The 13,197-nt window shown below is 62.3% G+C and overlaps 1 protein-coding gene across 6 annotated transcripts in view; it reads right to left on the bottom strand.

Annotated features, from left to right (window-relative positions):
• FGFR1 (fibroblast growth factor receptor 1) overlaps positions 1-8,882 on the bottom strand; it is a 30,630-nt gene extending 21,748 nt beyond the window's left edge. For 3 of the 6 annotated variants that reach the window (XM_075736785.1, XM_075736786.1, XM_075736787.1), the window contains exons 1-2: positions 8,623-8,881; positions 1,577-1,785 (exon numbers count right to left, since the gene is read on the bottom strand). In XM_075736785.1, coding sequence (XP_075592900.1) covers positions 1,577-1,667 — 91 coding nt within the window. In that variant the 5' untranslated portion in view covers positions 1,668-1,785; positions 8,623-8,881. Of the gene's footprint in view, positions 1-1,576; positions 1,786-8,622 lie in introns of all 6 variants that reach the window. The other 3 variants (XM_075736788.1, XM_075736789.1, XM_075736790.1) reach the window with 2 other exon arrangements.
• Positions 8,883-13,197: the final 4,315 nt, after the last annotated feature.

Genomic DNA, 13,197 nt, shown 5'->3' with positions numbered 1-13,197 from the left:
GGAAACCTCTTCCAGGAAGAGCAATCTCCCGAGAAAAACATGTTTACCGCTGCCAACCGCATTATTGACAAAAGCAGGGTGTGAGCATGCCAACGGAAAAATCTCGGAGATGATTCCTGTGAGCGATGCTCTGCCCAGGCTCCTCTCTGGAGCCTGCAGCTCCCCAGGGACCCCCAGCACAGCTCCAGCTATCTCATGGGGTGTATCCATCACCCAGGGCACCTGCTGCTCAGATCGGAGGCACCGACCCCGGCCCGCCGGCCACAGCATCACAGCATACTTCCAGCCGGGATGTCCCGGCCATCCCCCACCGCGGCAGGGATGCAGGGACCCCAGCCGCAGCGCGGTTTGCTCGCCGGGGCCAGCTCCCGCCCCAAGCCCTGAGCTGCGAAGGGACCGCGGGCACGGGGGGAGCGCTGCTGCTCACCGGGTACCGCACAGCACCGTGCCCATGCTGGCAGCACCAGCAATCGGCCTCTTGGGGTTTTGGTGGGAGGAAGAGGGAAGGGAGAGTGAGCCTTAAAAGAAAAGCAGTACCCCACAGACCAGACATTCTTGGGTAATTAAAACCAAACGGCAGTAAGCCAGAAGTCCTGCATGGCGGTGCCTGGTCTGTTTATTCTCTGCCTCACCGAGGGGAAGGCCAAGGCTTTGAAATGCTGGAGCGGTGCTTTCTGTTGGGGCCAGCTGTCCCCAGGGCCAGGTGACCCACTCAGCCCATCCACTGCACCTCGGGGTGCCACCGAGCTCCGGACCTCGCAGGGCTGCGGCAGGAGCAAACCTCCAGCCCGCTCGTTGGGGGGCCACAAGCCCTTGCAAGACTTCTAGGGGAAAGCAGTGAGGAAAAGCAGATGGGATGCCCTCGCCTGGGGCTTTATCTCCAGCCCCAGCGATGCCTGGCAGAGATCAGGGCTGCAGGAACTGCCCGAGCCAGCCCCGTGGGCATTCCCCAGCCGGGAGCAACGCCGGAGCACCCCGAAGGTCTCTGCGCGGTGCGTTCATCCCAGGCGCTGCCGGCTGGCAAAGCCTGCACCGGTACCCTGCTCCCAAACCCTCGTGCCCACCTGCTGAGCCCAGGATCCCCCCCAGAGTCAGGCAGGGGTGGGAGGAGGCTTCACAGACGGCTCAGGCTGCAGGTCGTCACGGGGAAGCAAGTGCCACCACACGCAACGACCGCCCCTGCCGGGGACACCGTCCCTGGAGCTTTGTATCCTTCTCCAAACCAACAACATCGGGTTTTGCCACAATATCCCTCCTGGTTTAAAACGTTTGTGGATGATGCCGGAACCACGCACGTGCTTTTCGTGCCCATGCGAATTGCCGTCAGCAGACAACACGCGCCACGTCCCCACCGGCGCCAGCCGACAGCTCCGTGGCGCCGTGCCGCTGCCAGGGGACGTGCCCGCGTGCCCGTGCCCCCGCTGCAGCCCCGCGGCTGGACCTCCTGCCATCCTCTGCCTCTTCTGCGAGGGAGGCCAGCTATCTTATCGCCGGAAGAGAAACGCAAAGGACGAGGGAGCTGGGCGCTCCCCGGCACAGGCGCGGTGGTTTGGCCGCGGTGGTTTGCTCGTCTTACCTTGGTCGGGCAGGGTGGGTGCCGGCCTGGCAGCTGAGAGCGCGGCTGTGACCAGCACAGCCCAAAGGATGAGGCACCGCCAGGTAAACATCCCACTGCTGCGGCTACTGCTCGGCGACTGGGCTCCGCAACTCCCACTCCATGGGGACCCCGGGCTGGCCCCGGGCGGGCGCGGGGGGGGTCTCCGCCGGGCTGTCAGTCCCTCCGAGCTGCGAACGAGGAAAGCAGAGTCAGGGCAGGGTGAGATGCACCCCTACGTCCCACCATCCACCCCCTTTGTGCACAGCACGGCTCCGCGGGCGGGATGCGCTCGCCGTGGCCGGCGATGCTCCTCGAGCATCCAGCCTGGACAGCGAGATGTCCCCGGACCCGCGGTGGCAGGTCCCTGCGGTCCCCTCTGCAGCCTGAAGCGACCCAGCGCTGACTGGCAGGGTTATGTTTTCCTGCGTAAAAGCGCTGATGTATTGAGAGTAAAACTGCTGGCGAAGCAGAATCGAGTGCAGTGAGGTTTCCCAGAATGGTAGGAGAAATTTTCAAATGCCGGTTAAAGACAGGGAGATTTCTGCTCTCCTGCTTTCCTCTTCCTGCGCTTAGTTTCTGCTGGAAAGAGGAACTCCCATACAAATCAAAATGCCACAAAACTTTTCAAACAAAAACCCCCTTGGCCCAAGCTGGGTCATCACAACGTGGCAGCTCCCAGAAATTTCTGAGTTTTCTTTAACTTTGCTCAGATGAAAAATAATCTCACAATCTTGACAAGTTCTGTGGGGCAGGAGAGACGTTTCCCTGTGTGAGCACACCTGCAGGCAAATGCTCTCCTGCCTCTCTCCCTTATTTCCACAACATCTTTTGCCCCAAACACCCCAGGCGGTGCCAGGACAAAGCCCAGGACCCAGCTCAGGACCCTGCTCTGCTGCAGCTGACCCAACACTTGGCTGCGGCAAATCCTACATATCCAGACCAAAATCTGACATTGTCCGTGTCACCGTGCACCCCCAGCAAAGCAGAGCCTGCTGCAAACCCCAGCTCCCTCCATCCCCTATAGGATCTATAGGGCATGCACGCATCCATCCATCCCCTATGGAAACGCCTTCCCGGAGCCGAAGGGGTTAGCCGGCGCCTCGGCCCAGCTCCCACGTGCGGCGGATCTCTTTCCACCAACAGCTGTTTTCGGAGCGGCCGTTCGGGGAGAAATCCCCCGGCTTCCATGGCCAACACTGCAATTTGCTCTCGTCCCTGCCAGCTCTCACGCCGGGCTCTCCAGCTGCCCGTCCCCTCAGGTCCCCGTCCCCTCCCCGTGCCAGGGGATCGCTCCGTGCGGGGAGGCGTCAGAGCCGGGTTCTGGCACAGGGAGACCCAGCGGAGCCTGATCCCAGCTCAGGGTGCCCCAGGGACGTGCCCTCCGTGGCTTTTCATCCCTCCGACCATCCCTCCTTCCCGCCATGCCGGGAGCGTGGAGCTCTGCCAAAAACACGTTTGAGGGGGACGCTGGAGCCAAAGCCCGAGCCCAGCCGCCCCTGGCCAACCATTCTCAGCAGCGTGGATGTGAGCAAAACCCCCCGCACTCCACCCCCGCGACACATCTGCGACTCCGCAGAAGCCTGGGATCGAGGTCCTGACACTGGCTGTCGTTAATCGTCCCGCTGGGCTTTGCCGAAGATCTGGCCGGCGAGATCCCTGCCCAGTTAATTGCACAACCCGAGCACGGCCGTGCTGGTCCGGCCAGGGTGCTGCTGGCGGCGGATGCTCTGGGAAAAGTGCAAGGACCAGGGCGTGGACAGGATGATACCATCCCTAAAATCCTCCGGCGGCCGGAGCAGCTCCCGGGGGTGCAGCCGTACCTCCATGCCCCGTAGCCCTTGCCGAGTATCCTGAGCTCACCCGGTTCCTCTCCCAACCGACTCGCGCTCCCCGAACTCCCGTACCAAGCTGTTCCCAACCTGCCGTGTGAACCAGCGCCTCCTTTTACCACAAGGCGTCTGTCTAAAGTATGCGCTGTTAAAAACAGTGAGTAATAATTGTAGTGAGTAATAAGCCGCTACTCATCCTCCCCACGCACTCGGTCCGTCGGAGCTCCGGCCTCTCCTGTTCCAGCCAGGGAGCGAGACCCTTCGCTCCCCGTGCCCGAAGTGCCGGGTTTTCCCCGGGGATGGGCTGAGCACCTGCCACCACTGGCCCCAAAGGGCTCCTGTTTAACACTGGGCACTGCCGGGGAGCGCAGACCCCCCCCGAACAGCCTCTGCAGCCCAAGGAAACCCAGCAGGGTGCAGGTCTGAGGGCTCCGGCCGCCTTCTCCCTCCCCGATTGCTCTGGCCGGCGCAGGAGCATTTGGGACCCAAAGTATTGACACAGGCGGCGAAAAGCGGCACCAAGCAAACACCGGCATTATCTCCAAGCGCCAGCGCTCCCAGGTGCCAGGCAGCGTGCTTTAAAATAGTTATTGAACGTTAACAATTTATCAGGGTTTGGAAAGGGGAGGTGGAATTCTTCATGGGGGGAAAAAAAAAAAAAAAAAGAGTCTTTGGTATTTCTGGAAATTATTTTCTGTCTCTAAGTGGTTTTGTTTATCGACAGCACATGCTCCCCGGAACATGCCCTAATGCGGAGCGTCTGCGTGGGCCTCCCGAGCCGGCCCTGCGCCGAGGGGAGGGAGGGATGGAGGGAGGGATGGAGGGAGGGGAGCGCAGCGCCTCCAGAAGCAGCAGTTCCTGAAAAATGAGTCAGTGCTGGCTGGGCGCACAGCAAAGCCCTTCTCCAGATACACCTCGGAGCGGGCGCCTTCCAGCTGATTCAGGGGCTCGACAGCAACATATTTCCATGGCGTACAGCTCACTCGGCAGCAAAGAGCTGCCCCGCTCTGGGAGAGAGAGGGAGGGAGGGAAGGACGCGTGCCAAGATCCAGAGGGAACGCACGACCGATGCTCGGCTCCCCGGGCAGAAAGGGAGGTGGCAGCAGCTATGGCTTTGCTAGGAGGCAGACAGGTGCAGGGCAGGGACGCATCCTGCACACGGGGGTCAAACCAAGCATCCTGCTGCCTCCCCCGGACAGGCTCAGCAGCACCCTAAGAAATCCGGGCGTTCAGAGGAACGGATGCTGAAGGGAAGGGGCAGTGCAGACCCATCCCTCCCTCCCAGGGAAAAAGGGAGCCCCGAAACTTGCCCCTGCCCCCCCCCCCGGGGCTCCTCTGTGCCCGTTCGGCACGGAGGCGAGGAAGCGGGGAGAGTGCTCCTACCTGTGCAAACAACGGCATGGCTCTTCTCTGTGTTTATACAGCTTTTATATAAATCCCAACAGGAAACCATTTGCCCGGGAGGACGACAGCTCGAGCAGGGTGGGTCTCTGGCTCCCGCCGGGCACCGTCCCCGCTCCCCGGCACACTGCAATTTACTGCTCCGGGGTGGATTCAAACAACTAAAAATGGAAGCAGTGAGAGAGGAGCCAGGGCTAACTGCCCCTCGGAGACCTGCCTGCGAGGCTGCAATTACAACTGGCCATTACACCCACGGAGTTATTTCAGAGCGGTGACGGACCCCCCTGTGCCCCCTCCCAGGGGCACACGCTCCCCGCACACCCGTGCGTCGAGGAAGATGCTCTCACGCCGCCTTCGTATGCCCGAGCGTTCATGAGAAGCAGCCTCGTGCAACCTGCCTGCCCTGCTGTCCTCGGGGACCCCGAGGGCTGCACTTTCGCCTCTCGCCTCTCCCACGCCCGTGAGTCACCAGGCTGAGCTGTCCCAGGGATGCGGCACAAGACGGGACCTTGCACACTCGGACGGCAGTCTGTGCCAAACATTTCTGAGCTGAGTGTAGCGGGGAAGCCCCTTCCCATCCCGCAGCTCATGCCCAGGAATGCATCCAAGGTGCCAAAAGCAGGAGCCGGTGCCAGAGCAGGGTGCCCAGGCTGAGCCTGGGGGTTCCCGCGATGCTGTGCTGTCCCGCAGGGAAGCCCCCATCCGATCCCCCGGGAGTAGGCTCCGTGCGCTCACACAGTGACGGGGGAGCAGCTGCCGCCAGTCGGCTCGGTGGGGTTGGGGTGGCTCTGAACGGGGGCAGCTTCGCCTCCGCTCACGCGGCCACCGCCTCCCCGTTGGAGCAGAGCCGGCCCGTGCAGCATCCACCACGTCAGAGCGTCCCGGAGGCAGCCGAGCACCGGGGTGCCTCGGCGCCAGCAACCAGCATGTAACGCAGCAGGCAGAAAAACAACAGGGCAAGGCCAAATTCAACAGGGAGAAGAGTCTGAGCTCGGCTCCCAGGTCTGCAAGGCTTCAGGAGCCCGTGGCGGGGGGCAGCACCCAGCTCGGGGCCACACGTCCCTCGGGGCGGAGAGGTGGTGACTGCCAGCAGGAGACCTCACCGGACATGGATGCACCCCAGCTCCAAAATACAGAAAAGAAACTCAATTTTTCCTCTAAGGCTCAACACAAGCAGCCCTCCAGGCGCCCTTGGGGAAGAAGGGCACGCCAAAGGCAAAATTCGTGGGTGACACACAGAAAAGCCTTTCCGTCACCCAGCACTCCTTGCCCCAGCCTGCGGCTCAGGTCAGGAACCAAGTATTTGCTGAAATAAAAAGCAAACACAACTGCAAATGTAACTATAGGGAAAAACTATAATGCTTAAAGCAGACGCATGCTTGGAAAAATAAATATCCAACTGTGCAGCACACATACTGCCTTAACCCTTCCCAGCCATACGTGCTGCAGCCTGCCACGAGGCCTTACAGCTACCGGGCTACGTATCCCTAAGCACCAAGTTCACCGCACGCTGTGGGCATCCGGCGGCGAGGGAGCCTGGCGTGTGGGGCGGGAGAGCCTCACCCACAGGTCTCTAAACCCAAGTCAGTTTTAGAAACATCCTCAAATTCAGGGATCCCTACCCGAGGGCTTGATTCTTCAGATGTACAGAGCATCCATCGGCACCCGAAAATCTCCCCTGGGCTGGTACCACTGACTGCTCTGGGAAGGACTGGTCCAGGACAGGGACACTGGGACACAACCACAGCCTGCCATCCCCTGGAAGAGGCAGAGGCCTGTTATCCAGCCTGGGAAGGAGCCGGATGGCGGTTTTGCTGCATCCAGCTCCTCCAAGGAAAGCTGCTGGGAAGGGAAGGACACACGCTCCTCCAGCAAACGTATCCCCAACGGTTCGCTTTTGCCTTCGTGCCCAGAAGCAGAAGGTCCCCAATGGGGCAGAAAGCTGAATTCCTGGGATGGGATGAGCATCTGCGACCCAGCCCCAGTCGAGTGGCCCCTTCCAGCAGCCAGGGCTTGGGGGGGCCAGAGCATCACGGGAAACCAGCTGGGGCTGGAGGCAATACAGCTCCTAGTTCCGTTTACATTTTTTGGCAGATAAATAAACAAACAGGGAGCTCCAGTTCACACCTGAAAGTGTCCCGGGCTCCTTCCCAGCACTCCCATGGCAGGCACCTCGCACGCAGCAAAGCCCGGAGCTGACGGATGCGCAGGCGGGCTGCTTTTGCAGCGGTGCTGCTCCTGCCTTCACCCCACCAGGGCAGAGACTAGTTACTTTAATCCTTTCCGAGCAACACAAGGAAAAGGCAACAGTGCATGCCAGCCACCGCGGAGATTAAGGGAGGAAGTGCTCCTGTGTGGGGAAAATGGCTGCTAGCCAAAGCGGTCGCGGGGTCCACGCTCCTGCAGCATCCCCAGGGCTGGGCAGGGCGGCCGCCCCCCTGCACCCCGACTCCTCTGCACGCACACTCGCATCCAGCTGGTCGGCACCCAGAGATCTCCAGTCAGAGCAAATCACCGCCCCCGCCCAAACACAAATCCCAGTTTCACTCTGGCTGGGACCCCGGCAGACCAGCAGCCTCCGAGCCCGTCTGTTTTATTAAAGCAAGCAGTTGGGCAAACCGCACTGTTAAGGTTTAAACATTGATGGGTAAGAAGCTGCACCAGCCAGCCGTGACACTCAAGACACGGGGCGGTAACTCAACAATCCGGGCAGAGAAGGGAATCGGGAGGCAGCTTCGACGCTCCTCGGTGTAACCTGAACATGGACACGCTCTGCTCCTTCCTCGCACAAGGCCAGCTGGCTGCGACCGCGGCTCACGGCCAAAAAAAAAAAAAAAATCACAGCAAAATATCACAAACACCGCAACCAAAACCATCGCTCGAAACCCACCCCCGTGCCGAGGGCTGCGCGCATCGCCCAGCAGATAACTGAATATCGCACGCGTAGCTGGCCGCCACGCCGCGCTCCCTCGGCGTTCGCCATGTACAAACGAGAGCGATTCCCAGAGACCCACAAAGAGTTTGGATAAAGGAGGGTCTCGGAGTCCCCCACCTCCCCACGGGCAGCTTGCAAACACAAAGGGAAACACCAACTCTAGGACCGCGTTATTCCGAGCACCTCCGTCCTCAGCGACCACCGCAATGCCCCAGGATCCGAAAACTTAAACAAACCCAAACCCAACTCCTTTTCCATCTTTTTTTTTTTTTTTTTTTTTTTTTCTGGAAGCCGCGAGGCTCCCGCTTAGCAACTTTTCGGGAATAGGAGCCAGGCAGCAACTCGGAAAACAACCCCCAGCCCCCCCAGCCGGGGTCCCCCGCAGCCCGGAGGGGGTCTCGGGCCCCAGCCGCTCCCGGGACCGGGGCTGCGGGGACGTTCCCAGCCTCGGCTCGGCCCGAAGGACGGGCTCGGACCCGCCGCGTTTCAAAACTGCCGCCCGCCGAGCGCCTGCAAACCGGAGCCCCCTCCGCCTGCCACCCCCGGGGGCTGCAAACGGGGGACCACGACACACGCACCCCGGACGGCCCCCGGTATCCCCAAACCCCCAGCGCCACCAAACCGGAGCCCCCCCCCCTCCCCGGCGCCCCGGGGCCGCCGTCGAGCCGCCCCGCCACGGGCGACGGGCGCACCGGTGGAGGGGGGCGGGGGGGTCCCCACGGGACGGGGGTGGCCCCCAGATCTCGGATGGGGCCCCCGCCGAGCGGAGCACAAAGCGATGCCCCGCCGTCCCGCTCCCCGCCGCGGTCCCGGTCCCGGTCCCCCGCAGCCCCGGCTCGGCGCACGGCGGCAGTACTCACCGGAGCCCCGCGGGCGGCGGAGGCGCGGTGCCCGCCGCTCCCGGGAACAATGGAGGGGAGCCCCGGCCGGGGCGAGAGGCGCAGCCCCGCCGCCGCCGCGCTCACAGCGGCCGCCCCATGGCGGGGCCGGCCCCGAGGTGGCGGCGGGAGGCGCTCCCGGAGGCGCGGCCGCCCCGACGAGCCGCCGCTGTCCCTTGGCCTCTGCCCGCACCGCCGCGTCCCCACCGTGCGCCCGCCGCCGCCGGACTGAGCCGCTCCCGCACCGCCCCGCCACCTCCCCCCGGCTCCTCCCCCGCCTTCCTCCCACTCTCCTCCTCCTCCTCAGCGGCCTGATGGGGCTTGTAGTCGCCGCCCGGCCAGCCCCCCCCCCCTCCCCCTTCCCCCCCCGGAGCTCCCGTGCCGCGCTCCCGGCAGCCTCCCGCCAGTGGGGGGGGGGGGGTCCCCGCTGGGTTTTGCAGCCGGTTGTCGCCCCGAAACCAGCCCAGGCTGGGCGCAGCAGGCGCTGGCCGTACCGGGCCGGGATGCTCGTCTCCGCGCTCTCGGCCGTGCCGGGCGAACCTCGGGGCCCGTGGCCGGGCAGGGGCAGGGGCATTGCCTGCAGTCCCCTGTTTTCCCTGCCCGGCACCCAGCCCAGAGGCAGCAGCACGCAGGCAGCAGGTGAGGGCAGAGCTTTGGGCAGCCCAGAGCCCCCCCAGCCTAACCCTCCTGCAAAGCAAGGCCCCAGGGCACCCGCTTTCTGCCAGCAGATTTTTAAAAGGTTGCCAGACCCAAATCCTTCCCGGGAGCCATCCAGGACCTACTCCTGCTGCAGTCCCTGCCCTTCCCAGCTGCGTATGCCAGGCAACTTTTCACCAAGGTCTGGAGCGGGAATATGGCAGCTCTAACACAGAGCACCCCGAAAACTCTCTTCATGCACAGACTCCTGCTCGGTCTCAGCTGGGACCGCTCTGGGTGCCTGAGCCAGAGGGCAAGGTGGGATATTGCCAGACCAGTGACCCCCAGCCTGTCTTCCGTACTCTCCCACACAGGAACCCACCCCACAGAGCCCCAGCGGGTCTGAGCTCGGCCGAGCTCGCTCAGGGTAACATGGATGGTGCAGGGCGGTTTGGCCTCCAGGCAGGAGGCACAAGTATGGGAGCAGCCCCGAGTCAGGGCATCCCAGGATGAAGACATCTCTGGCTGGCAGTGAAAGACCTGCGCGAGGCAATGTGTAAGTGATTAAGTTATAACAGGGAAGAGGACAGGCTGAATTAGCCCTGTCAATCACCAGAGCTATATTTGAACCAAATGCTGGGCATCCATCTTCAGGAGCAGCCTCTTGCTGGTTCAGGCAACTGTTCAGGTTGTCATGCCAAGACCCACTGGATATTTTCTTCCCAGGATGACAGATGTGTGGACATGGAGAAGGGGGGAAGGTAACACACGTACCAGGACGCTATTCTCCCAGCAAGCTGAACACGGGGAGAGGTTTGATGACAGCAGGGCAGCAGAGCTGACCCCAGCCCCCCACAAGCAGAACTCCCTCCATGCACCTTTGGGGTGGCCCAGGCAGCAGCTCTCCCGCAGCCCTGCTTTCCTCTCCCCTCCTTGCCCAGCAGCCAGGATCCAGGCCGCTTCGTGCCGAAGGTGCCCTGCTAGCAACGCTGCTGGGGCTGTGCCTGGCACCCACACGAGCTGGGGAGCCGCCCTGCACAGCAGCTCCTGACCCCGCTCTCCTCCAGCACAGCCATGCCTCCCGCTCAGCTTGTGTCCCAGACTAATTGATGTTGGCCCTGAAATGGACCTTATGGGATTGCACCCTTGTGATGGAAAGGGGACGGGCTCATACCTCTGCTGCTGCTGTTCCTTGGGGATAGTTTTCTCTTTGACTGCGTCAACGGGACACAAGTTCTTGGGCCGTTATAAGTAAAGGTGTTTGCAAATGGCAGAAAATGGGGAAAACCATCCCCTGCTCCTGGGAGGCGCGAGGGTTTGGCTGCATCCCTGGCCTCAGCATCGCGTCGGGGCTCGGCGCAGGAGTGACCACGAGCTGTCACCATCTGGTGGCATAAGTGAAGCATGAGCAGGTCCTCCAGGATGGACAGGGAGATGAACGCCCCCCCAGAGCGGATGGGGGACTGCCGAGGGCCATGGCTGAGACTCTGAGGAGCAATAGGGCCCCAGGGACCAAAGTTGGAGCTCACTGCCTGCCTGTACTGGCAGGGACAGGCAGAGGGCTGGGGGACTGTGCCTTGGCAAGAGCAGGCAGCACCAGCTCCTGACCATACTCTGGGACTGGGGGGTGATGTGCTGGCCTCTTCCACACATGTGTTTGCATTGGTGATGCAATTTTGAGGCAGTGCAGATGCTAATTTCACCTGAGTCGGGGCTTGTTTCACTTTAGCTGCAGTTAATCAGGAACAGGATTAAGAAAAACTTAAAGTAGGTCTCAGTTACCTCAACAGCTGAACAACTTACTGCCTGGCACAGGGCTGTCCCACTGCTGCTCCCCTGCTCTCTCCTGCCTCCTCCAGAGAGCCCTGCAGCTCCCCGGGCTGAGCCCCCTTCTTGCACTGCTGATGGGGATTGCTCCTGTTGTGGGAGCTGCAGGTTCTTAATTAAAAGTAATCCTTTCTGCCTGGGAGAGTGAACCAGCTGCTGCTGAGAGACAGAAGGTGGTAAGGCCCACAGCAGACTGGCACAGACACCATGGGGAGATGTTCCCTCTGCATCACAGCTCCCGGCCCTGGGATGGCTGGTGTGCAGCCACGGTCCAGACCCTGTCTCCACATGCGGTCCTGCCCCGGGCTGCTGGCTGGGTCATCCACCGCCGAGGGGGAGGCACACTGCGGAGCTGCCTCACACGGGAAAGAGCCAGAGAAAGCGAGGCTTGTGAGGCTGGCGCTTGCAGGATTTTGTCCTGGCTGCAGAGGAACAAAGGCACTTGGGGAGCAGTTCCCTGGGGACTCTGCTCCCAAAGCCTACGGCTTCCCTGCAAGCCCTCCTTCCTCCCACAGCATAGGACAAGGCATGGGGCAGGGAGCAGGGGATGTACGTGCTCTCACATCCCCTACCCTGGATGGACACCCAGACATGCACCGTCCCATCTGCATCCCTGCGTGGGGTCTCACGCACACGCCCCCCCCCCCCCCCAGCTCCGCGCCTGCACGCTCAGCAGTGCCAGGCTGCCCACCTCTGCCTCCACCCGCCAGCCCAAGGCCACGGGGTAGCTCCTCTGCCGCCCACCGGCTCCAGCTGCAGCATCAAGAGGCAGCAAAAGCCACCACGGAACCCACGCTGTCCCTGGGGTCGGGCACAGGAGCAGCAGTGGTGATGGGCAGGGGGAGCAGCCTGTCCAGGCGGGTTTCCCCCATGTCTCCAGAGTGGTTCCAGTGGGAACCGGAGTGTGAAGAGGGGGCACAGAAAGGGCTGAGCTGGAGGAGGAGAGTCCCAGCACAATAGAGCAGCTCCCCCCTGACCTTGCCTTCCCAGTTAAAGATCTGCAGCTCTCCCCTCCTCCCCACTACAAAGGGGCTCTTTTCACTCCCTAATTCTGCATTTAGAAAACAAAAGCAGATGCATCTAGTTTAGGTTTGGAGAGGGGGAGGCAAGAGCAAATGCTGAAGAACAAAGAGCTTTCCCTTACAGATCCGACTGACAAAGACTTTGTCAGCTCCATCTCTCCCTGAAAAGGCCGGAGCACATCAGGGTGCGGGGCTCCTTGCAGGCAGCTGCCTGGCTTGTGGCTTCAAGCCTGTGGGAGAAAGGCAGAGCGCACATGTGCGCGGGCGCTGCTCCCCGCAGGACGTGCATGCGGGTGCTCCGTGGTGGGACGTGCACCAGCCCCGCCGTGGTGAGTGCTGAGTGTGCACTCGTGTTAACGGGAGCGCCGTGGGATGCAGCCAGACTTGGGGGTTCAGGCAGGACACCCACGTTCACCCTGGATGGGAGCCTGTGCCACCCTCCCTCCTGACCCAAGACAGAACCGTTGCCTCCCCTCCGCCGGGCAGCGGGGTTTGCTCAGCGCTCTGCAGAGATTTCCAGGTGTGTTATCCGACCTTGGCAAACTGCTTCCCGTCAGCCGGAACGTCTGAGTCACGAAAGCGACTCGGCGCGCTGCCCCAAGGCCAGCCGCTCGCAGGTTGGCAGCAGGGCTGCAGGGACGGGGTTTGCCCGCACCACCTCAGAGAGGAGTCGAGCCCCTCTCGAGGGCCAGCAGCCAGCCAGGCCACCCTGCCACCAGCCGGCAGGACCCTGCGGGGAGCTCTCAAAACACCAACTTTCCCAGGGAAACGTGACACGTGAAAAATCAGCAACACCGGGGATAAAGCATCAGCTCCCGGGCATGATTTGGAAGCAAAGTGCTGCCTTTTACAGGAAGCCCCCTCTCTCGCCTCTCCACTCCAGCTCAATAAAGCGTTATTAGTGGCTCTGGCTGCAGCTACAGGCACTGCCGGCGCTCAGCTGGACTCCGGCTGCCCGGCCAGGTCGGGTCAGTGCCTGTGACAGCATCTCTCGGCTGCACGCAGCCCCGGCCTGCCCCACACCATGCCTGCCCGGGAGCAGCATCACTGGGATGCTACTGTGCCGGGGTAA

This window comes from Balearica regulorum, chromosome 27 (genome assembly GCF_011004875.1).
Source record: "Balearica regulorum gibbericeps isolate bBalReg1 chromosome 27, bBalReg1.pri, whole genome shotgun sequence".
NCBI lineage: Eukaryota > Metazoa > Chordata > Aves > Gruiformes > Gruidae > Balearica > Balearica regulorum.
Note: the sequence above shows the minus strand (reverse complement) of the source record. Positions and strands in the feature narration are given on the sequence as shown.